This window comes from Vulpes lagopus, chromosome 2 (genome assembly GCF_018345385.1).
Source record: "Vulpes lagopus strain Blue_001 chromosome 2, ASM1834538v1, whole genome shotgun sequence".
Taxonomy (NCBI): Eukaryota; Metazoa; Chordata; class Mammalia; order Carnivora; family Canidae; genus Vulpes; species Vulpes lagopus.
This window is the reverse complement of record NC_054825.1, coordinates 94,432,315-94,459,304: the sequence shown is the minus strand read 5'-3', so window position 1 is coordinate 94,459,304 and position 26,990 is coordinate 94,432,315. Positions and strand designations below refer to the sequence as shown.

The 26,990-nt window shown below is 35.1% G+C and overlaps 1 protein-coding gene across 3 annotated transcripts in view; it reads right to left on the bottom strand.

Annotated features, from left to right (window-relative positions):
- Positions 1–26,990, bottom strand: part of GRM1 (glutamate metabotropic receptor 1) — a 387,183-nt gene that overhangs the window by 242,442 nt on the left and 117,751 nt on the right. For all 3 annotated transcript variants that reach the window (XM_041735611.1, XM_041735625.1, XM_041735617.1), the window contains exon 2: positions 21,676–21,925. In XM_041735611.1, coding sequence (XP_041591545.1) covers positions 21,676–21,925 — 250 coding nt within the window. The remainder of the gene's footprint in view (positions 1–21,675; positions 21,926–26,990) is intronic.

Sequence of the window (26,990 nt, the reverse complement as noted above, 5' to 3'; positions counted from 1 at the left end):
TTTTGCCTGTTCTAATATGACATGCAAATGAATGATTTTTTGAAGTATATTTCCAATTTAGATAATGCTGCATGTACAGCTGTAACTGACTTGGGAGAGCTGAGCAATGAAATTAGCTAATTTCTTGCAATCAAGACAAATTCAAAAGAGGAAAAGTTTTATCCACCTGTCATTTGGAAATTCTACTGAAGAGAATTCTAGAAAACATATTTCAAAGAAAAACAATTTGGAGTAAAAAAATTGCTCTAGCAGTTAAGCCTCTTGTCTTTCCTGTTTATTAATGAAATAAATCTGTTTGCAAACCCTAGGTTATATAACTGTATAGTTTACCATAAAAGTTTTAAAGTATATCTTATGAGAATAGATGTGAGTGGAAAAGGTAAGGTTGAAAGCAACGAAGTGTACTAGTAATTTTTTGTGCTATGTACAGTTTATTTTACTTTCAATGGAATGAGAACTTCCTGAACGAACTATGGAAATGCTTGATATGACTTTTCAAAGACTTTCTTATGACCAAAACATTTATCCCTTTTCAATTATTCTTACTTTTAAATACTCTCTACTTCTTTTACATCCCATAATTCCTTTCCCATATGTTCTATATACACTTTATAGAACAACCTTTAATTTATCCTTATTAACTATATTCTTTCCATATATTTTATTTAATAAATAACTTTTACTCAAAAGTGATTACAAATTGATTACCATTGTCAATCATCCTAACTCAAAAGTTGTTCACTTCCTATTCTCACCACCTATCACTAGATTTTCATTCAGTTCACAGTAAATTTGACAAAGAAGAGAAAGGAGTTAAAACTACTCTACCCACTGGTGGTCTCAGAGAAGGGAAAAATTGATAGCTTGAGCTAGTGATATTTTGAGTCAATCTGTGAATTTCTAACATTCTGCTGTTATTCTTATCTCTACCAATATTTTTCCATTTGTCAGTCAACAAAAATATATTAAGTGGCTATTACATACCAAGTACTATACAAATAGTAGTAACACAATAGTAATCATGGTAAAGTGAACTCATACTCAACATAGTGATGAGTTAAAGATATACATTTTCTTTTTTTTTCTTTTCTCATTTGAAAACTGGCAGTTATTTTGTTATTTTTTTTATCTTGAACATGTTCATAACTTAGGGTGATGGCATAAGACATATTTTGTTTAGTGAATTGGAGCTACCATGAAGATTTCATTATTCACTGCCTCAAACACTTCGTTTCTCACCATTACTCTCTGGAGATTTTGTGGGGTTTTGTTTTTGTTTTTGTTTCTTTTTTTTTTAAGGTGGCAAGTTATGTGTGAACATTTCCAGTTTCCTAGCCTCCCTCTAAGCTCATTTTGTATTCACTGCAATCTCTTGCTGAAACTTATTTGTTATCCATGTGCACTAGACATCTATTTGTGTACCTGAGGTGTGTTTTGCAAATTATCCTCAGTTGATGGACAGTGAAAGCAGCATAATCCTTTTCTTAGCTAAGTGTTCCTCAGTAGATGTTGTTATAATTTTACATTTCATAATCCTATGGGTTTTGAGTATCTTACCACATTGAGGTTATTTCTAGTTATTTCTAGTTAGGATTATATACATTTTGGCATTTAACTAGAACTAATCAGAAAGGTCTACTTTTTAAAATATTCATGGAAAGTGAGTTCCTACTCGAATCAATTTTGCTTCAGGTCATATACTAGAGTAGTACTATTTTCTTAGATGATTTATAAAAACTCTTAAAAGATAAAGGAATAAAAGAATAGAAAAATTGAGGGTTCTGAGTTCTAACATGAGGCATGTTACAGACAGTACAATTTAAAAAACAGGCATCTTATTCTTTGATTTTCTGTCATGTAAATGAATCAGCAGAATGTTCAGTCTATTACCAATATACTAAATTCAGCCCTTTTTTTCTCCAAATACTTAGCTGGGGTCATCAAGGTCATCTCTCTGTAAGCCTAGTTAAACCTTGTTCCACCTACAGAAACCAGTGCATTTCTGGGGTCTGAAATTAGTGTTGCTGCCTTAGGTCCTGATTTTGGACCTCAAAATGAAGAGAACAATTTTCTCTTGAGAAAGAGAAATACACATGCATATGAGAGGGCTGATTTCATTTTCTCCAATACACTATTCTCCCAATTCATGTAATTGGGATTCTCTGGTAGTTTCTAGTCTGGTATTCTACTTCCTGTCTAAAAATAGATTACTAAGAGTCCATGTGTCTGGATTTTGATCACTGTCTATTTCTTATAAGAATCTCTTCCAAATAACATGCAACTCCCATTTTCACTCTTATATAGTTCCAGACCAGATTAGAATCCTTCCTTGGTTATACTAATGGCTTTGAATTAAAATCACAGAGCTTCTCCTTACTCAGCTTTACTTTAAGCAGTGCCAGTGAATGATGTATGTAATGAAACTGGAAAAGTTTATCTACAGCAGATAGTCCCAAACATGTACACATCAACACAATGTCTGTATAGGCATTTAGTATCCAAATAAGAATGGTCTTTCAATGGGAAAATTAGTTTCTTTAATACAAAAAGTAGATGATCAAAGTCATTATCAATAATGATTAGTCATGTTGATAATATTTACCTCTGATATAATATGAAGAAAATGGTACTTTTTACCTCTGTGGTTTTACTCCCCAAAACCTATAACTGTAGTCAAATTATGAAAAAAAAAATCAGACAAATCTGAGTTGAAGAACTTTCTACAAAACATCTGACCAGTATACCTCAAAACTGTTAAGGTCATCACAGATAAGGAAAGTCTGAGAAATTGTGACAGCCAAGAAGAGCCTAACGAGACATGACAGCTAAATGTAATGTGGTATCCTAATACAAAAAATAGACATTAGGCAAAAACTAAGAAAATATGAATAAGGTTTGGACTTTAGTTAATGATATTGTATCAATATTGGTTCATTAATTTCAATAAAATGTATCATACTAATGTAAGATGTTAAGGGAAATTGCTGAGTTTGTAGGGGTTATCTATATCTTGGCAATTTTTCTGCAAATCTGTTCTAAAAACAGTAAAATTGTTCTAAAAAATTAAGTTTATCAAAATAATACACAAAAGGGAAGAATGCTATAGGCCTATTATAAAAATAAAGTATCTGTATACCTTTTGGGGGCAATACTTGTATGACTAAGAGGAAGTGGTTTTTCACAGCCATTTTCCTTGGCTGAAACTTTGCTTTACAAGTCCTTTCAAGGCAAGGACTAGAAATGGCCAAGTTGAAATCACAAAAGTATGCTTAGTGAGAACATCAATAAAAAAATCCAATGAAAATAGAGATACCATGTAAATAATGATAACTGAGAAAGTGATTAAATTATTATCAAAATATTACTCATAATTTATTCAACTTAGAATAGTTTCAACTATGACAATATCAGATTTTACTGTGATATAAAAATTCTGAACAAGCAATTTAGGAACATTAAACATATGAAAAAATATATACATTGAGATTTATAGAAAATAATAGAACCAGATCTTTTAAATACACATTATCCTAGAGGAAAGAGAAGATATTTAACTTGTGCAAACTATTTCAGAACATATCAAGTAGAAAGAAATGAGAGAATCTAAAAATTTTAAGTTTAAAAAGTGACTCAACCTATTCTATTCTAGCCTGCTGAGTTGTGAGAGAAAGTCACAATGGGAATACATGTCAACTCTTGTTACTCCACCAGGTTGGGATTAGGAAATCATTTGTTGGAACAATGCTTTAAAGGTCAGACACAGAAGGTTTACTTACATTGTTGCTTCCTCTCCTGGTGCTGTGTTGGGAAAATAAGATACAGACTTGAAGCCAAATACTTAATACTTTAAGAAGAAAAAAAAGCTCAGGCTAAGTCCATTCAGTAATATGATTAAAATATACAGCTAATATGTATTAGTTTAATGACGTGCAGGGAAAATCTATTAAGCATTTAAATTCTATTATCTCTGTTCATGGTTGCAATAGCCCTATATGGTGGGTACTGGTATTGGCACCACTCTGTAGAAAAGTTACAGAATTTACTCAAGGTCTCTTAGCAATGAATACGGAAACTAGGGTTATAATCCAAGTATTTCTGATTTTTATGGCTGCTAGTCAAAAACTATTCTATTAGAGTAATTACTTGATGTAATTCACTGTTCAATTTAGAGACATGAGTTACTTGAAAAAATTTATATTTTCTAAGAATTTACTAAAACAGCTAATTATTTTATTATATAATAGATACAATCTCCTCACTTGGGCAACATGAAAGAACTATAATATTTCATTTATCTTGAAGGGAAACTTATAGATTTTTCTGTTTTCAAATATTTTTGAACTGTTGATTCTATAGGAGATAGATCTAAGTGATCATCTAAACCAAAATTTTAGTAAGTCAGTATCTGACTCTTCAGCACCGATTTCCTCATCTTAATTGACCAAAGAAGCCCATGAAGAGAGATTAAAACCATACTGTGCTTTTTAATTCTAAAAATGAAGGTAAGCCTATTGAAGATCTATTGGTCTGCATGAATTTAAGTCATGATATATTGTAATTACTGTTTTAGAGTTGATGGATCAATAGGTTTACCTTACAATAGTATAGTAATCTTTTATACTTCCCAATATGTGGTTCTATAATTTCTGTTTGACTATTTCTAGTCAAAAGATTCTCATCAACTTTAGAGAAAAATATTTTATTGTTGAATAATAATAACTGCCAATATTTATTGTTTACCATGTGTCAGATACTAAACTGGATTTATTTAATATTAAGTATGTACTTTTTAAAGATAATTTCTTTATTTTAGAGAGAGAGAGAGAAGAGAGAGAGAGCAGGTGGAGGGGCAAAGGGAGAGAAAGAGAGAGAATCTCAAGCAGATTCTTCACTGAGCACGATCCCATGACCCTGAGATCATGACCTAAGCTGAAACCAAGACTCAGATGCTTAACTGAGTCACTCAAGTGCCCCTCGAGTATGTACTGAATACTCACTAAGTTCCAGGCATTGTTATAGCAGTACTAGAAATTCAGCAATGAGCTAAACAAAGGCCTTATCATGCTTATATTTTATCATTTAATCAACAAGATAACTTAAAAGATGAGTACTATGTTTAGTACCAATATTTGTCTCTTTTAAAAGTAAGGAAAGAGGTTTAGAGGTTTTTCCAAAGCCACAATGCTGTTATAATGTATAGATGTACACAAACCAAATGTTGTGTTTTGTGAAATATAGCAGTATATTTCTTTTTTTAAAAAAGAGTTTATTTATTCATGAGAGACACAGAGAAAGAGAGAGAGAAGCAGAGACATAGGCAGAGGGAGAAGCAGGCTCCATGCAGCGAGCCTCATGCGGGACGTGATCCTGGGACTCGATCCTGGGACTCCAGGATCATGCCCTGAGCAGAAGGCAGGCGCTAAACCACTGAGTCACCCAGGTGTCCCTATAGCAATATGTTTCTAAAGCTTGATATAACCCCTTTTATCTTTAAGGAAGACATCAGCCCTTTCTTATCCCACTAGGAGGATATAGCATTCACATATTATTTTCCTTTTCACAGAAATTGTGCATGAAAAATTGATAATTCCAGTTTGTGATTAAAAAAAATCCAATGAACCAGATATTTTGGATTTATGAGATGAATTATGCATTTGTACTTATTTGTATTGTATCATTTTATTTTTACTATTTACCAGTCTAAAGGAATACCTACAAAGTCAAACCAACTTCTATAAAGTAAAAAGTTCTTGTGTTGAACACACTGCCATCCTCAAGGTCTTATGGATAATATAAAAACTCTAGCTAAGAAACATCACGTATATAGGTACATCAAGACAAATAGTGACAGGACTTCACAAAGCTTTCTAAATGGATGACATTTAGAAAAACGTAGAGGCTGCAGTGTCTTCTAAATTTTTCAAAAAACTCAGGTGATAACAATGCTAGCAGAGGGTACTTATGTCTTTTAATGGTAGCAACATAAAAGTTTCATTGTGATTCTTGCTTTAACTTTGTTATAGTACCTTCAAAAACAAGACCATAACATGCCTAAGAGCCAAACTCTTATTTTAAAAAGGTGAGCTAATTGCAAGTGCTGTGGTTCTGTTTATACTACTGTAATAGACAGCTTCTAAGATAGTTTTATATTCTGGTATTCATTTTCTCATGCAATTCCCTCCACTTGCAGCACCAGACTTAGTGATAGGCTTCTAATGAATAGAATATAGCAAAAGTAATGGGATATCACTTCCATGATTAGGTTACTAACAGACCATCCTACTTCTCCCTCTCTTTCTTTTTCTTTCCTCTTTCTTTCTTCTTTTCTTTCTTCTTTTCTTTCTTTCTTTCTTTCTTTCTTTCTTTCTTTCTTTCTTTCTTTCTTTCTTTCTTCTCTCTTGTTCTGTCTTATTGTTTCTCATTCTTTCTCTGGGGAAGCCAAATGTCCTGTGAGTTGCCCCACGGAGAGGCCCATGTGGCAAGAAACCACCTCCAGCAAACAGCCAGCAAGAACCTGAGATCTGGCTAAAGCCAATTGAGTGACTTTGGAAGCATATTCTCACCAACTTGAGCTTTGAGATAACAAGATGCTGAACAGATGAAAATTTAGCATTCCACATGTCTTCCTCTATAGAAAGTCAAGCTCAGCAAACACCTTTCTCCACAGAAAACTCCAGACGTAAAGCCTTAGGGATACAAGTATAAATACCACTAATTTAATAACCTGAAGTGTAGTTAATAAACTCAGTTTTATCCTTTTGAAATTGTAAGCTTCATTAAGTGATTTCATAACAATCAACATAAATTTTTCCAATAGGATATAGTGGCAAAAATCATGAAATTGATTTAATAATTTTTAATATTCTACTTTGCAAAACATGCAGGCAAGCTACTCTCCTGTAACACACCTTGGAGATATTACAGATTCAGTCCCAGACCAGTTCAATATAGTGAATATTGCAATAATGTGAATATTGCAATAAAGTAAGTCAAATTAATTTTCTGGTTTCCCACTGAATATAAAAGTTATGTTTCTACAATACTGTAGAAAGTGTACAATAGCATTATTTCTAAAAAACAATGTATATACCTTAATTTAAAAATACTTTATTACCAAAAAATATACCCATCATCTGAGCTTTCAGCAAGTCCCAATCTTTTTGCTGATGGAAGGTTTTTTTCTCAATGTTGGCTTCTAACTGACCAGGGTGGTAGTTCATGAGGGCTGGGTAGCTGTGGTAATTCCTTGAAATAAGAAAAAAATGAAGTATGCCATACTGATTGACTCTTCCTTCATGAATGATTTCTCTGTAGCATGCTATGCTGTTTGATAGCATTTTACTCACGTTAGAATTTCTTTCAAAATTGGAATCAATCCCCCCAAGCTCTGTCACTGTTTTATAACCATGTTTATGTAGTATTACAAATCCTTTGTTACTGTTTCAACAATCCTCACAGTATCTTCTCCTGGAGTAGATTCCATCTCAAGAAACCACTTTCTTTGCTTATCCTTAAAAAGCAACTCCTCTTCAATTCAAGTTTTATCATGTGATTGTAGCAATTCAGTCATATCTTCAGGATTCACTTCTAATTCTAGTTTTCATGCTATTCCTACCACATCTGCAGTTACTTCCTTCACTTTAACCCCTCAAAGTCATCCATGAGCGTCAGAGCCAACTTCTTCCATACTCTTGTTAATGTTGCTATTTTGGCCTCTTCTGATGAATCATGAATGTTCTTAATGGCATCTAGAATGGTGAATGCTTTTCAAAGGGCTTTCAATTTACTTTGCCCAAATCATCAAAGGAATCACTATGCTATATTTTTACAAAAATATATTTCTTAATAATACTTAAAAATTGAAATTACTCCTTTTATCCATGGGTTGCAGAATGGATGTTTCTTAGCACACAAGAAAACATTAATTTCATTGTACATCTCCAACAGAGCTCTTGGGTGACCAGGCACATTATTGGTAAGCAATAATATTTTGAAATAAGTCTTTTTTTCTGAGCAGTAGCTCTCAACGTTAGGCTTAAAATATTCAATAAACCATGCTGTAAACATATGTGCTGTCACCCAGGTGTTGCTGCTCATTTACAGAGCACAGGCAGAGAAGATTTACTGTATTTCTTAAGGGCCCCCAGATTTTCAGAATAATGTATGAGCCTTGGTTTCAACTTTAAGTCACCAGCTGCATTAGCCCCTAGCAAGAGAGTCAGTCTGTCCTTTGAAGCTTTGAAGCCAGCCATTGACTTCTCTCTAGCTATAAAAGTCTTAGATGGCATCTTTTTCTAATAGAAGGCTATTTCATCTACTTTGAAAATCTGTAATTTAATGTAGCCACCTTCATCAATATCTTAGCTAGATCTTCTGGATAACTTGCTGCAGCTTCTACATTAGCATTTGCTGCTTCACCTTGTACTTTTACGATATGAACATGGTTTCTTTCCTTAAACTTCATGAACCTACCTTTGCTAGCTTCAAATTTTTCTTTTGCAGTTCTGTCACCTGCTAAGCCTTAACAGATTTGAAGAGAGTGAAGGCCTTTCTCTGGGTTAGGCCTAAGGGAAAGTTATAGCTGGTTTGATCTTCTATCTAGACCACTAAAACTTTCTCCATATCAATAATAAGACTGCTTCACTTTCTTATTATTTTTGTGTTCACTGAATTAACATTTTGAATTTCCTTCAGGAAATTTTACTTTCCATTCACAACTTAGCTAACTGTTTGACACAAGAGGCCCAGCTTTTGGCCTGTCTCAGCTTTTGACATGCTCACTAAGCTTAACCATTTCTAGCTTTTGATGAAAAGGAAGAGCCCTCTTACTTAAAACATTTAGAGGCCACTATAGAGTTCTTAACTGGCTTAATTTTCAATATTAAATCCTATTCCCTGTGTCTCAGGCAACAGGGAGGCCTGAAGAAAGGGAGCAAGACAGGAGAATGGTTGGTCAGTTGAGTAGTCGGAATACACACATTTATCAATTAAGTTGGCTCTTACATAAATGTGGTTTATAGTGCCTCCAAACAATGACAATAGTAACATCAAAGACTACTGACACAAACCTTCAATTTATAAAAACTGCAGTATCTGTGAAGTGTAATACAGTGAAATGCAATAAAACGAGGTTTGCTTATACTTTGTTACTGGGACAATTTTTGCAATTCCGGCTCCCTTGAGTTTTTAGCTAGCTTTGCAATCTTCAAAGGGATTGAATAGAGTGAAATTTTAATAACTATACAATGTGCTACATTTGGTGATGAAGGAAGAAAAAAATATACCTGTTTATCTCCTCATTAGAGAGGAATGCCAAACCTAGAAGTCCTTTAGGTCATAGTTACTGTGTATTCCCATAAATCTCTGAAGCTGCATCTACATTTTGAAAAATTGCCTATGGTACTTTCTAGGGAATACACCTTTGCAGGAAGAAAATTATTACTATGAAAAAAAAGTATAAATAGAAATTTTCAATGCATGCTTTTTTTCAGTCTTCAATGTTATTTTTAAAAATAGGTAGAAACCAAGCTCATCTCCATGAAATATCAGATAAAAAGCAAAGATCCAAATTCTCCCAAATATGAGAACACACCATATATTGACTGTAACTACAACTAGGACTCTGGGTGAGTACCTCAGGAAAAAACTGTAAATTTCTTTTATGCAAATGTCAGCCTTTCATGGTATATAGCTAAAACTCTGGAATAATCCTCCAATGAGAAGAACTTATTGATTTGTACTCTCTAGAATTGTTAAAGCAGTAATCCTTAATTATTTTACTATTTATCAAAATTATACTGAAGAGAAATGAGACAGGATTAGGATTGCCAAGAGTTAAGAGCTTTCCAGTAGGAAGAATCTTCACACTGGAATACCCCCCTTCCCATCACTTTCATATCCTCTGGTCAGAACAAGAAATGAGCTCATATGAAAAGTAATGGTGGTAAAAAGGCAGTTGGGTGACATATCCAAAGTGCTGAAAGAATGAGCTGTTGACCAAAAATCTTATACCCAGCAAAACTGTTTTTCAAAAAATGAAAGTGAAATGAAGATGTTCCCAGATAACCAAACACTGAGTAAACTTATTCCTAAAGGACATACCCCTCAAAAAATATAAATAAAATAAATATTAAAGGAAATTATTTAGGCTTAAAACAAGTTACCCAAGATAGAAATTCAAAGACACACACACACACACACACACACACACACACACACACACTGCACAGGTAAAGGTAGTTAAGTAATTATAAAAAATAGCATAAAAGCATATTTCTTCTTCTTCTACACTTCAGTGAGTTAAAAAGTGATTGTATAAAACAATATATATATAATTTTATTTGGGTACCTCTAACATAGGGAAATGTAATATATTTAACAACAGCACAAAGGTGGTGGGTAGGAACAAAATTGTATCTGGTATATAAATGATACCAGAAGGCAACTTGTATCCATAGGGGAAAAAATGTAGAGAATTAGAAATGGTTAACCAGGTGGAAAATATAAAAATTCCCATGAATATAAACTTACTCTCTTCTCTCTTATAAGCTTCTTTAGTAGGCATAACTTATCAATCAATAATTACGAAAGTGTATTACTAAGTTTTTAACATATATAAATGTAATACATAATAAGAGCACAAAGAAGAAAAAGGAAATAGAGCTTATAAAAGTACCATTGGTATATCTCACTGAAATTAGGTTAGCACAATTTCAAGTGGACTCATAAGTTAAGATTTATATGGTAAGCCCTAGATTAATCACTAAGAAAATAATTTTTTTAAATATAGTGAAAAAAATGATTAAAGGAGTAATAGAGGAACAAAAAGACATGAAACATTGGAAAACAAATGTAAAATGCTACACGTAACTCCCACTATATCAATAATTACATTATATAAGAAAGGATTAAACAATTCAATCAAAGGGTAGAGATTGTAAGCCTAGATTTAAAAAGATCAACTACATGCTATCTACAGGAGATATTTTATATACAATATAAATATGTTGAAAATAAAAGAATAGAAAAAGATATACAATGTAAACAGCAATCATTAAAAGACTGGAATAGCTATACTCATATCAGGAAAAAAAAGCAAGCTTTAAAACAAAGAGTCACTTGATATAAAGAGGAATATTTTCTAAGGATAAAAACAGCACTCTATCAGGAAGATATAGCTATTAAAAACAAACATACAGCCAGCAAGAGAAACTCAAATACATGAAACAAAAACTAAGCTAAAGGAGAAAACTGACATTCAACAATATTTGGAGGCTTCAATACCCCATTTTTCAAAATGGATAGAACTATACAGAATATCAACAGGAAAAAGAAGACTTTAAAAACAATATAAAGAAACTGGACCTAACAGGCATTTATAGAACCCTCAACCCAAGAACAATAGAATACAAAGTCATCTTAAGTGCACTTGAAATATTCTCCAGGGCACAGCATATGCTAGGCAATTAGAACAAGCCTTAATAAATGTAAAAGGAATGAAGTCACACAAAAATGTTCTTAATTTTACTGAAATGAGTTTAGAAGGTGAAAAGCACAATATCTGAAATAAAAAAATGCACATGACGGAAGTAAGAACAGATTAGACACAGCAAATAAATAAATAAAATAAAATCTGTGTACTCAAAGTCATAGCAATAGAAATTGTAGAAAATAAAGTAAAAAGAAAAAGAGAGAAGTGAAAAAAGACATATAATTTTCCTGTATGAAAATATCAAGCAATCAAACATACATATAATTGGAGCCCAGACAAAAAGAAAAGAAAGGCATAAACAAAAAAAAATATTTGAGGATTTGAGGACGTAATAGCCAATTATTTTCCAAATCTGATTTGAAAAAACCTATGAACCACATCAAGGCTTATAATCAAATTCCTGAAAAATAGGGATAAAAAGACATGCTTAACACAATCAGAGATTAAAAATACACATTCAAGGAACAAAGAATTATAGCAGATTTTTCATTAGAAGCTATGCAAGTCAAAATATAACTGAATAATATCTAAGTATTGGAAGTAAAAAATAGCAACAATCAACTTAGAATTCCATACCAGGTAAATGTTTTTTAATTAAGATAAAATAAAAACATTGCCAACAAAAAGGTGGAGAAAATTTATTTCAGCAGCCCAGCCTCACAAGCAATGTTTAAAGAAATTCTTCAGAGAGAAGGAAAATAATGCTGAAGAAAATATGGGTATACACAAAGGATGAGAAAGTAATTATGTAGCTAATTATAGAAAATAATTTTTCTCATTTTTAGTTTCTTAGACAATTGATGAAGCAAAAATAATAGTGTATTTTATACTTTATGATAGGTTTAGAAGTAAAATATATAACAATAGAACATATATCAAGAGGGAGAAATAGAAAATACTGCTATGTAGTTCTTATACTATTTGTAATGTGGTTATAATGTTCTTGGAATGTGGACATTAATAAAGAAATATATTCTAAACCCCAGATCAACTATTCATAAAAAAATTAAGAATCATAGTTAGTAAGTCAAAGATAAAGATAAAATGGAATGCTAAGAATGTTTAATTAATATACAGGCATGTATATGCAATTGTTTGTAACAAGTAGTAGGCCATTTTAATGGATAAATGATAATCCTTTCAACAAAACAGTTCTGAAACACTGGAACAACTGGATATTTTTAGGTTAAAAAATGTATTCACTCTTATCTCACAACATGTATGAAAATTAACTCCAAATATATAATTTAATCATATATCTACATATAGAAAGAAACACTATAAAACTTCTACAAAATTGTTTGTGCTGTTGAACTAAATGCCATCTTTGATAGAACACAACAAACATAAAAGAAGAAATTGATAACTGGACTTTCAAAATTTAAACTATTCTATCTTCCAATGATCCTGTTGACAAAATCAAATTTTCAGACACATACTAAGAGAAAATATATGCTATATCTGTATATTATAAATGATTTGGGTCCAGAAATTATAAAGAACTTTTGCAACTTCATAATAAGACTCACAACCTGGTAACAAGATAAACATATATGTCTACAAAATATTTCACCAAGAAAGATATTAAAATGGCAAATAAGCACATAAAAATGTTCAACGTTATTAGTCATTATAAAAATGCAAATTAGTACCACAAAGAGATGCCACTGCCCACTCACCAGAATAGTTAAAAGTAAAAAAGACTCACAATACTATTTTGGTAAAGATGTAAAGGAATGAGAACTTTCATACATCACTAGTGGAACTGCAAAATTATATAGCCACTTCAGAAAATAGTTTGGCACTTTCTTATAAAGCAGCTTAAAAAGTTAAATATATACTTACCATGTGACCCATAATCTCACCGCTAGATATTTAAGAAAATTTATATGTACACACAAAGGTGCATACATGAATGTTTATAGCTGCATTATTCATTATAATCAAAACTGGAAATGATCCAAATGTTCATCAATAGGAGAATGGATAAGCAAATTGAAGCAATAAAGAAGCTACTAATATGTACCATTGCATGAATGTATCTCAAAAGCACTTTGCCAACTAAAAGAAGTCAGACACAAAAGATTACATTCTATGTGATTTCCTCTATACAAAATTCTAGAAAAGGCAAAGTAATAACAGAAAGCAGCTGATGACCAATTCAGTCATCAGAACCCAAACCCACAATCAGAAAGAAATAGTAGTTCACTGTTCAGCCATGGGCAACTTGGAGATGACTAGACTGCCACATGTCTAGAGGCTTCCTACTCTGTATCTTGATTAGTCAGAAAACTAGAACATGATTATACTTTCATAGGACAGGTCGATAGGGCAGTTTAAGTAGCAGGTGAGAACAGAAATACAGGAATTAGAGCTACAAATAGAGCTACAAAAATTATTACTATTACTACTACTGTCAATATTATTATTTACTACTCCCAGGTATATCTTTACTTTTGAAAAAAATCTTGAAGGCAAATACATTTTAAGAAATTAAAAAAAAAAAAAGTACCCTAGAGCTAAAGTGGCAGGATAATAGGCAGTAAAGTTAAACCTCGCTTCATCTTTCCTTTCAAATAGGAAATTGTTCCTGAGAACAATTCATTCATAGTAAATGCCACCTCAGTGCAAAGCACAGATGTAAGCATCACAGGGTAGCGGTTCTGAAGCTTAAGTCATCGTCAGTCTTTAAAAAAGAAGATCCAAAGTCCTTCACCAAGAAATTCTATTGATGATCTCAGGTGGGATGCAAGAATCTCCTTTTGTAAATGCCCCTGCTGCTTCTTCTGTGCAGTCAGATTGCAATCAGACTATCACAAGAACTACAAGAAAATGTACTAAGATAAATCCCCTGTTGTCTTCAATCAGTCTCAAACAGAAACTAGACTAAATCATAATGACTTCCTTTTTCATCCATTCAAATTGAGCCAATGCCTTATTGATAGAGGGTATCCAAAACCCTTCAGTGTTTTAGTACCTTAAAGGCAAGTAGAGACCAAAATATTAATTTTCAGTTTTCAGATGAACATTATCTGAAATAAGTATTGGTATAAGGGAAGAGTTAATTATTAAAACACAAATCAGCCACCCAATTATTGTGAAAATCCTGAGCATTTCTGTGGCTGAAATCTATGCTCAAAATATTTGTCAATATCCTACAAATCATGTTTATTCTTCAGAGTACTCTAAACTAAAGCCCCTGTCCTTCCCTAGAACACATTTCTCACAGACCTTTTCTAACAGTGTAATCTTCCACAAAGTTCTCATTAATCTGTCTGTGGAGGAGGAGTGTTTTAAGGAAGATATTGCCTGTCAGCAGGCAATCATTCTCTGCCCTTGGGAACCCAGAGATGGCCAGGTTATGTATCTGTAAGCCAGGACCATCAGGCATCAGAAAAAGCCCATCAGCTTTGCCAGGCTCTTGATTATAATCCATATTGGTGGAGGTCACACTTCATTGAAAGTCCACATTTGCTTTACAATATATAACCTTTGCAATTTTGTCTGAAGGCTGAAAACTTTATTTTCCCCATTTTTTTTTCATAATGGAAAGATGAAATCTAAAACAATTCATTAAAAAAAAAACAAAACGTGTGAAACATAACACCATGGTATATCATCTTGTTTCAAGGGCATAAAGGTCATTTTTCCAAATATGTGTTCTGGAAGAAAAAGACAAAAACCTGATTTGTGAAAAACAAAACAAACAAACAAAAACAGGTATTTCTTTTGTTTTGTACCTTCTTTCCAGATAAAGCAAATTGTTCCTTTCCAGTTATTTTTTAAAAAATATGTACTTAATGTTGTTTGTTACTTTCAACTCAAAAACCAGAATTTTTGTGTCAGAATTTTTGTGGATCAAGTTTTAGAAGGAATTTCTCTGCAGTAATAGATTATGGAAAGTGAGTCTATGGGTTAGAAGATAAGAGTTGGGAGAGATAATAGATAAACAGCACACACGGATAAGGGATAGGCGTTTGAACCGTAAGGACTCTATACTTATAATTTGAATGGCCAGGATATAGTAGGGAGATGTGGCAAGACGAAAAGTTATTGACTTCATTGTCTTTATTGGATGTTTCTTTTGTATAGTGGAGAAATTAGATAAGGTCATAATCCAATAAAGGGGGCGAGGAAATATACATTTGATTCTGAGAATCATGTCAAAAGAAGCAATTTCATGGAACCAAGATGGAACTTTCTTTCGTATAATGATTAACTTGTGGTTGGTTGACTTATTTGGTGACAATGTTCTGTCAATTTGTCCAAAGTCAAAGGTTTGACTGTTCTGTGGGTCTGCTGGCTACATTCTATGACCACATTAAGACACTAATACTGACCAGCTGTATTCAACAAATTGTCCTGATTTTAATAAGGTGATGGGTAAGAAAATGTAAGTGGATTAATCTAAATTCATGAATAACTTTAGAAAAAATAAAATCTAGGAGGGAGATATATTGACAACACTGCACATACAGCTAGAAGTTGCAACTTGATGCTAAACTATAACTCTTACGGACATGCCTGCAGAAATGAGAGAATCAAACCCACCAAATGCCCATTGCTATGAGGGACAGAGAAGCATTTGGAATAGAATTCATCCCTCAGAAAGTGGGAGAATCAAACAACTGAAGGGAAAGCTTATTCTAGGTATGATGTAGTGTTACTCCTTGGCCGGGTTCCCTGTTCAGCTCTCAGGGACTCATATCTGACGTCATATCTCTCCCAAGGAAGGAAGATAACTGTGAACCAAGAATGAGAAAAGGTCATTTCCCCCCAAATCCTCTGAGATATAAGAGTAACAACCAATATCACTCTGATAGACCCTCACAGAATATATCCCAGAAAGGCAGAGAAGCAGCAAGTGTGGCATAGTTTTGGCATCTCAGGGGCTCCATTTATCATTGGCAATAACCACTGGTACAGGGAACTTCATTATGATGACAGGTCCTAGGATGTGACAGTAGGATTCAACACAGGTAGAGAAAGATAGAGAGGAATAAAAAAGGTAGATCTCACATGTAGCTGACTTCTTCATGAGCAAGCATGCATGAGACTCAGAAATACTTGTATGAGCACAGCTGTATTGCAGGTAAGCAAGAGCCAGAGAGGTACGTTTACACTGCCAACTTTGCTCAGCTTTTAAATAATGATGATGGAATGAATCCTTTACACTCCAATTACTCACTGCAACATTTTGTATAATTATATTTCACAATTAGGCAGTCCATATAACCCTAAGCTCACATATTTGCCACATCTCTTTAAGATCTCCAGAATCCATGAAGATAGTGTCTTTATGGATATTAAAGAGAATGAATTCTGAAAAAGCAGACAACTGTTTTTTGAAAATGGTAAAAATGAGAATATTATTAAAACAAGTATCCTTCCTAAAGCAGTCATTTTACAAAATTAATAAAAAGGACTGAATATCTGCAGGTCGCCTGTCCTAGTACATATATTACCATCCTTATTCTGCACAACACTTCAACAATGCTGCTTACCTCCTTTTCACTCATGAGGAACTAATATTTCTTTTTTTTTGTATATTTTTATGGGAGTTTGATTTGCCAACGTATCGTATAATACCCAGTGCTCATCCTGTCAAGTGCCTCCCTCAGAGCCCATCAACTATTCACCCCATCCCCCCCCACCTCCTCTTCCACTACCCCTTGTTAGTTTCCCAGAGTTAGAAGTCTCTCTTTTGTCACCCTCACTGATATTTCCCACTCATTTTCTCTCCTTTCCCCTTTAATCCCTTTCACTATTTTTTATATTCCCCATATGAATGAAACCATATAATTTTTGTCCTTCTCTGATTGATTTACTTCACTCAGCATAATACCCTCTAGTTCTATACACGTTGAAGCAAATAGTGGGTATTCACCAATTCTAATGGCTGAGTAATATTCCATTATATATACAGACCACATCTTCTTTATCCATTTATAAATGGAAATCGAGGCTCCTTCCACAGTTTGCTATTGTGGACATTGCTGCTAGAAACATTGGGGTGCATGTGTCTCGGTTTTCACTGCATCTGTATCTTTGGGGTAAATCCCCAGCAGTGCAATTGCTGGGTCATAGGGTAGCCCTATTTTTAACTCTTTGAGGAACCTCCACACAGTTTTCCAGAGTGGCTGTACCAGTTCACATTCCCACCAACAGTGCAAGAGGGTTCCCTTTTTTCCACATCCTCTCCAACATTTGTTGTTTCCTGTCTTGTTAATTTTCACCATTCTCAATGGTGTGAGGAGGGATCTCATTGTGGTTTTGATTTGTATTTCCCTGATGGCAAGTGATGCAGAGCATTTCCTCATGTGCCTTGCTGGCCTTTGGTGAAATTTCTGTTTATGTCTTTTGCCCATTTCATGACTGGATTGTTTGTTTCTTTGCTATTGAGTTTAATAATAAGTTCTTTATAGATCTTGGATACCAGCCCTTTATCTGGTATGTCATTTGCAAATCTTTTCTCCCATTCTGTAGGCTGTCTTTTAGTTTTGTTGACTGTTTCTTTTGCTGTGCAGAAGCTTTTTATCTTGATGAAGTCCCAATAGTTCATCTTTGCTTTTGTTTTCCTTGCCTTCATAGATGTATCTTGCAAGAAGTTGCTGTGGCCAAGTTCAAAAAAAGTGTTGCCTGTGTTCTCCTCTAGGATTTCGGTGGATTCTTGGCTCACATTTAGATCTTTCAACCATTTTGAGTTTATCTTTGTGTATGGTGTAAGAGAATGGTCTGGTTTCATTCTTCTGCACGTGGCTGTCCAATTTTCCCAGCACCATTTATTGAAGAGACTGTCCTTTTTCCAGTGGATAGTCTTTCCTGCTTTGTCGAATATTAGTTGACCTTAGAGTTGAGGGCCCATTTCTGGGTTCTCTATTTGGTTCCATTGATCTATGTGTCTGTTTTTGTGCCAGTACCACAGTGTCTTGATGACCACTGCTTTGTAGTACAACTTGAAATCCGGCATTGTGATGCCCCCGGCTCTGGTTTTCTTTTTCAATACTCCCCTGGCTATTTGGGGTCTTTTCTGATTCCACACAAACCTTAAGATGATTTGTTCCAACTCTCTGAAGAAAGTCCATGGTATTTTGATAGGGATTGCACTGAATGTGTGAATTGCTCTGGGTAGCATAGACATTTTCACAATATTAATTCTTCCAATCCATGAGCATGGAATGTTTTTCCATCTCTTTGTGTCTTCCTCAATTTCTTTTAGAAGTGTTCTGTAATATTTCTTTTTTAATACTTGCTTCTAAGACTTGCTTTCTTAAGTGGCTCCACACAACTGCATTGTGTTGAAGAAGCCAAAATGATATTTTGTGGCAGTGCACCAATTTTACTCAAATTCAATAATTTTCTTCATCTTGAATTATATATATTTTTTATAGATTTTATTTATTTACTCATGAGAGACACACACAGAGAGGCAGAGACACAGGCAGAGGAAGACGCAGGCTCCATGCAAGGAGCCTGACATTGGACTCGATCCCGGGTCTCCAGGATCATGCCCTGGGCTGAAAGTGGCGCTAAGCCACTGAGCCAACCAGGCTGCCTGAATTCTATTTTGAACTTGAATCTATATCTTCTCAGGCAAGAGTATTTCTTTGTTTCTTTCTTTATTTAGTTGCATTCAGAATCGTATAAATATCCCTTATTTATAAAGAACAAAAACGTAGACCATAGGAGAGAGACCCTGGGATCTTTATTGATCTCCTTGCATGATCCCATATATTGATCTCAATGGCAATCAATTTACTTGTTTATTTCTTAAGTAGATTATGGGATTTTGCAGAGACTTTCAGTTCAACATTTTAGTTGCTTAGATTTTGCAGACTATATTGATAGTAACTATTTCGTTGTAATAAAGCCCCAAGCTTTTTAAAAAAACAACGGTGTAAAGACATGTTAAAGTTTACATATAAAATGTTGTTTTATGACCAGCCTGTCAAATAAGGATGAGTGTTATAAGCTAAGTTTATTTAAGCATTTAAGAGTGGATTATAGTTACAAATATGTTCACATCAAATCTTGCTTAAGAGGTAAACTGAAAAACCTTTGTTGAAGAAACTGCTTTGTAGTAGAGCTGTGAGAGTGGCGTTTGATTTTCTGAATTTAGCTCACACTGAAAACTTTGAGAGACTTTGAGTCTTCTCAGTAAACTTAAGAGAAGAATTGGAAAGAAAAGTGGTTGATTTGAAAGCCTCTCCTTATAATCCAGGGCTGCTTTTAAAAGGTCAGCTCAAATCCTAGTAATGTTATTGTTTTTATGTAAGGAAATACAATTTCTAATTTGTGTGTAATGTTAGATCATTACTAAAGACAGTAATTTGTTAACATGATTAAAATAAAAAAAAAAAAAAAAAAAAAAAAAAAAAAAAAAAGTTGCCCAGATTCCTGCCTTCAGGGTCTTTTGGGCTGGGCCTTGGGGCAGCTTCCACATTCCCAGGGATTCTCCCTGACAGTCTATCCCCGTCAATCTACACCTGAGCTGGGAAGAGCAAGGGAGGAAGTAGTAGGTCTTCAGTCTAAGGATCATAGTAGGTAGAGGGGAGGCAGGGAGACCCTGGTCAGACCTTTGGTGCTGACCCTTAGCCACTTACCCTTGTACAGGCTGTGGAGGTCAGAAGGTTACACACCCACCCAGCTGCCTCAGAAGGCAGCCAACCCTTTATTTTTTGTACAATCTACTTTATGGCTGGCATTTGGGGAAAGCTTTTCCCCATCTCCAGATTTTGATGGGTTCCACATTCTTGCTTTAGTTGCTGTAGAGAAGGATTTGGGTGTTTCTATCGCAGACAGAGGTCCAGCCTTTCCTAAGGGGAACCTTCCTATTTCTGGAGGTTCAAGTGCCTGCCCCACTGCCCTAGACCCACACTTAAGCTTCTATGTCTGGTTCTCACTCTCCTGGGCCAGGGTTGGAGATCTTTGGAGACTGAGGGCTTGTGTGCCCACCTAACTCCCTAGCAAGGGTTATAGGGTGTGGAGGTTTTAAGGTAGAAGGTCCAGTCACTAGCCATTGGAATACAGAGCTATTCTGACACTGAGTTTTTGGTGCACTTTGTTTTATATAATAAAATGTGTTTCACAGAAAAAAAAAAAAAAAAAAAAAAAAAAAAAAAAAGTTGCATTTATATCCCATCTTTTATCTCAAAGTTTTTGAAGTATCCTGTACCTCTAGTTCCAGATGATGATGAGATTATTGTTACTATATCGCAGTCGTTACTAGTTCAAAGACAGAGGAAAGGTCTGGAGAGGATGTGCACACCATTATTACTCAGTTTCCTACAGAAGAGGATCAGTGTTTGAGTTATTTCAACAGGTGACCTATGGACTGTATTCTAGCCAGTAGAGGAGATAGCAAGAGAAAAAGCAATCTGGAAATCAGTATGACAGTCATGCATCAGTGAAGGCTTTTGTTTGGCAAACTCAGTAGATTCCTTGGAAAAATTTAGCAGTTCCTTGGTTCAATATTATAAGTTGGCAAATTAAACAACATATCTGTTATGTCAAAAACTATACAAAAAATACAATGATACTTAAAATCTATTCCTGCACAAATAAAGATGATCTAGAAAGAAGAGCAGAGATTTTGGAAGCCACCACCTGCTATTTCAGAAGCTGCATGCTGAAAGCATCACTCAGCCATCTCATGCATGTAAAAGAGCACATTATCAAGTTCCACAATTCAGCTGCATATTTTCACTTGCATTAGTCAGCCCTTTAAATTTCATATCCTGATATATATTCCCATCTTCACTGCTACCCTCCATCCACCAATACTCCATTAAGTTTCTTATGCTTAGGAAGTGTGAAGACATAAGCATGTGCGTGGTTTGGTGGCTGGAGGGCCAGAAGCACATGAAAGTAATAATTCTTCAGAACCAAACATTCTAGCAACAACTTCCCACCTTTTTCTGAAGTAGGCTCATCATCCTTTCATTCACTATCCTGCTCTTGCCTAGCAGGAAAATGATAGCCTCAACTCTCCATGATCCAGAGCTAAGGTTCAGCCCAGCAGAGCATATCTCACCCTCTTTGGAGTCAGGAAATCCAGATTTGTGAGAGCAACATATGTGGGCCAAAGTGTGATGTGTGTGCACATATGCCTGTGCAAGAGAGAGAGAGATAGAGAGAGAGAGAGAGAGAGAGAGAGAGAAGGAGCAAGAGAGAGAGAGATTTACCTTCCAATGAGCGAGAACTCTCCCACGACGCCCAGGCGCCTCATAGCACTCAGGAGGCCTCGAACTGTCATGCCTTCACAGAAGCAGACCACCACTCTGGCCTTGGGAAGCCTCTCCCGGAGCTTGCGCAGGAGTCGGTCAAAGCTCTTTTCCCCAGCATTGCTGTAGATTTTGTCTGAATGCGCGATGCAGAGGCCTTCCTGGGCAGCCAGCTCTTTGAAAGCATCCATTCCACTCTCCCCATAATTCCCTGTCCAGAAACAATCAGCAGATGTTCAAGACAACCTGGCAGTGCAGCACTTATAAGCTGGAATAAAGACTCATTAGTCACAAGGAATGAAGAAGACAGATTTGCAAATAATTTGTAAATGTAACTGGAACTGAAGGAAGATCTGGATGGATTCAAGAGAGTCATCAAATGTAATCAAACCACCAACACTGAGAAGATAACGAGAAACTATTTAATCAGGGTATCCACAGTGAAACAAGTTTTTAGAAATGAAGGACTACTGCTCTATTTTACAACAGTTATCAGTAGTGGTTGTCATAGATTTTAGCAACGTGGGAGAGATTGGCACATTAGGGGTAGGAGGTCAACCAGAACAATGAGAAGGCCTCTTCATTTGAGGGCTCACTTCTGCTAGCTGCCAGTTAAGAGGCAGACTCTCGTGGTGATAGCAAACCCTGCAACATTTTATGAAGAGTAAGCAAAACAAATGGAACACCTGGCCAGGCCAGAATAAGCAGACAAAAAGTAGCTACACGGTTTAGTCAAAATCTACCACCCTCTGATGAAGTGACGGATTATGAGAGATTTGGCTTTATGTTCTGATTTTTATTTTAATATCATTCTCAGAATAAAATATACTTAAAAAAACTAAGAACTCATAAAAATCAGTGAAATAAATCAAATAGCACATTGTGCCAATTTCCCATTTCTCTATTTCACTGATGACTTTAGCCCCCATCTTTGTGTCCTCTATATGAATTCTTTCCCCAAGTTTGGGGATTTTGACACCTGTGTCAATCATCCAATACCATGTCCTCCATGTTTCTCAACCCCCTCCAAAAAATGATATTTCCTATAACTCACCTACTTTTCATGGTCACACTTTTGACCTTTTGTCACAAATATTTCTCATATCTCTGAATGTAGATGTCAAACATCCCAGTCTCTGTTTATCCCCTTTTGTCTTTTAAGTTCGTATATTCTATTACCCCCACTCCAACATTTATTCAACCTTGTCAAAACCTCAAATCCATTCACCCTCTATCTTTCTTTCCATTCTCCCACTCATTTGCCTCTTAGCCCATCATATGTCATAGCCTAGCCTCATGATCTTTTCCTTACAAATTCTTTAATTGCCTTGTGTTTTCCTGACAAAACCCCAACACTAGTTAAAGCTAACCATTTACCTATTCCATGTCTATACCTGAGGACCTAAGTATGCCTACAAAAAGCTCAAAATCTTGATGACTGGTTTTATTTAAAATTTGTGATGGATGCCCATGGTTCAGTGGTTGAGCACCTGCCTTTGGCTCAGGGTGTGATCCTATAGTCCCAGGATTGAGTCTCACATTCGGGTCCCTACAGGGAGCCTGCTTCTCCCTCTGCCTACATCTCTGCCTCTCTGTGTGTCTCTCATGAATAAATTTAAAAAATCTTTAAAAAAATTCATGAGCATTCATGTCAAAAGGGGTATTCAATAGTGCAAGGAAATTATACTATATCTCCTCTATAAATAAAATCTACTCATCTCTAACATGATTATTTCATCTTTACTCTTCCTTCCTTAAATTTCCAAACTACTGACCCCACTTCTGATCCTCATCTCAGCTGGGATCCTCATTTCATATTTCAATAAGGACACAGAAATAACGAACTCAGCTATACATTACAGTATCTACAAAGCTTTCTTTGTTGGCACTTATTTCTCTGGCATTCCTCCTGTTGCAAATTTGAAGTATTTCCTTCTCAGGATAGAGTCAACTCCTACTCATAAACACTTAGGTCTCCTTGTTTTTTTTGTCTATTCAAGAATTTCCTCTGGCTATTGTCCCCTCTCTTTTGTAAAAAATCAATTATTTCATTCTAATGGTGTCAATCAAAAATTAAAAATTAAACTTTTGTGCTCTTTTCTCCACTTGAGATACTACCTCATTCAATAGTCCTGCTCACAACAATGATAAATACCTGGGTCAATGTGTTTGCTTCATCATCTCCCATTCTTTTTGTTGTTGTTGTTGTTGTTGTATATTTTTTTATTGGAGTTCGATTTGCCAACATATAGTATAACACCCAGTGCTCATCCTGTCAAGTGCCCCCTCAGTGCCCGTCACCCAGTCACCCCATCCCCCCTCCTACCTCCCCCTCCATTACCCCTTGTTTGTTTACCAGAGTTAGAAGCCTCTCATGTTCTATCACCCTGTCTGATATTTCCCACTCATTTTCTCTCCTTTCCCCTTTAATCCCTTTCACTATATTTTATATTCCCTGAATGAATGAAACCATATAATGTTTGTCCTTCTCCTATTGGCTTACTTCACTCAGCATAATACCCTCCAGTTCTATCCACATTGAAACAAATGGTGGGTATTCCATTCTTCTCAGAATCTTCTCCTATCAAACTCTTCTCTTGTCAAGGTCACAAAAATTTTCCCTGTTGTCTATCTCATGATCTGTTCTCTGTCTTCATCTTCATTAATCATGCAGCTGCACTCAACAGCTGACCACATCCTCCTTCAAACACTTTATTCTCTCAGTCTCTGTGACACACCCTCTCATGGTTTACTTACCAATCACTGACTACTCCTCGATGTATGTGCTAGATTTTCCTCCTCTGATCAACTTTGAATATCATCATGCCACAACCTGGTCTCTTCTTTATCTATATCTCACAGTAAGTACACTCATTCAGTCACATTCCTTCAAATGCCATTTGAATATTATAGTTGCATCCCAAATATAGGTTGTCAGACTAGATTGTCCTTTGGAGCAAAAGATTAGAATATTGGGTTGCATCCTTGATATATCCATTTATAGACATCTCAAACTTAATGTATCTGAAACAGAATTTTTTTCCCTCTCCAACTTGCAAATCTGCTCTTTCCACACATCTGCTGTTAGTAAATTATGCAATTACCCACCACATTGCTCAATAACAATGTTTAGGAACTCTTGATTTCTATCTTTTCTCATATTCCAGATCCATTCCACAGACTCTATCTCTAAAACTTGTCTAAGCCAGGCTCCTCCATTCCAACCCCTGCCATCCTAAACCCAGTGTCTTAGGTCAGGTTTCCTAAAAATAGAGCTGAGATGAAGATTCTTGTTCAATTTACTTATTGAGGAGAAAAGGAACAAGAGAATCTGTGAAGGACAGGTGGAGTATGCTAAGCAGGAATGTGGTCTCAGCTAGAGATTAGCTTCAGTCTGATTTCATAAAGAAATGCTACAGCACAAGCTATATCACAGAGTTAGCCCCACCTTCAGGCAACAGGACCCGCTTGTTAATCAGTCATTAGCTAAGGTCCATAAGAGGGCAAGGGAGGGATAGCCTCCCAGGAAGGGGTCTGCTGAGATTTATAAAAGCCGACTTTCACAGTAGCTGGGAGACAGGTGCATAAGGCAGACAGGAAATCTGGGCAGGCCATCGACAGCATCTTCTACTCCAAGTAACTATCAGTTCTTGCCTAGACAACTGCCTTACCCTCCAATTGTTTTCCTTGCTTCTCTCTTGTTCCTAATGACTCATTCCAAACACAGAGTGATCAGTTATGATGTAAATCAGAATCTACCACTCCTCTTCAAAAAGTTTTAAGTTTCAATCACTTCCCAACAAACTTGGAATGATACCAAAACTCCCTTCCCCTGAACTACCAGCCTTTACATGTACTGAGCCTTCCAACTTCCCCACCCCCATCTCTGCCCACTACTTCTCCTCCACCGTCTCTAGACCCATAGCTGTCTTTTCATTCTTGGAATACCCTAAACTTATTCATGCCTCTATATTAGCTGTTTCCATCACCTGAGAAGATGATCTTCTACAGATCTTATCTCAATATAAATATCACCCCGTCTGAAAAACCTTTCCTGATCAGTTAGCTTAAGTAAATCCCCAGCAAATCCTTATCGTGTCCCTTGATTTTCTCTTAATAACATATATATGACACTTTTTCTTGTTAATTTTTCTCTTCCCCTTAGAATATAAACTCCATGAGAATATCTTTTTATGACTTACCCCATGATGTATCCTTAATCCTTAGAATAATTCTAGACACTAAATGCACAGTAAAAGTGCATTTGTTGTAACAGAACAATAAAGTAATGAGCAAAGGTTACAAATAAGCAATTTTAACAAAATAAGTAAAAGTGGGTGATAAGCATATGAAAAAAATTACTGAGTATCATTAACTATCAAGAGAGTACCATTAAAACCAGATAATTTTTTTCACCTATCAGATTGCCAGAATTACAAAGACTACTAATATTTAATGTTGGCAAGGTAAAATTACATTTATGTTTCATGAAGGCAGTTCAAATTTTTGGTAGACAATGTGGCAGTAGTTTTCAAAAATTTTTAAGGTAAATATCAGTATACAATACATACAGTAATAGTTAAGTCAAAATAATTTTAAAAGAATGATATTACCTCTGCCCCCCAAAAAAGGGACTTAGGACTTAAATCTTAACATCTATAAAGGTTTTGTGGGCACTGTAATGAAACCTAATAAGATTTCCCTATATTGTTGAAAAAAAGCTTTCTCATTTCCTTTTTCATAAGATTTAATTATCAATTAATGTATTTGCCTTTTAATTTAACTACTTTTAGTAGTGTAATCAGTCCAGTGAAACCCAAATAGAAGCATTAATGCATCACAAAATCCTCAGCTCTAAAGACTTTGGAAACACATCATGTCTCATACAAGAGGCATTGACTGACTATGAGGGAGAAAACTGTAGCTGAAAAGTGGATGCTCATCTATTTGCAGAAGAAGGTTTGAGAAAGGATATCAGATGCCCTTTTCTCATAATAAACATATGTTCAAGAATCTCCAAGGTACACAGACATCACTAGCCAACTCTCAGCAAAGACACTATCAGTCTGTGAGAAGATGGTGGTACAAGGGCAGTAACTTTATTGCTAAAGTGCCATTCTTGAATTTCAATCACAGAAAACTATTTTATTCCCTTATCGAAATACATGAAGATTGAGCAAGAATGTTCTATACATTCAAATAATAAAATCCTTATTTTTTAAATCTAGTAGAGGTCTTAGATATACTCTGTCCAAACCTTTCAGATTACAGACAAG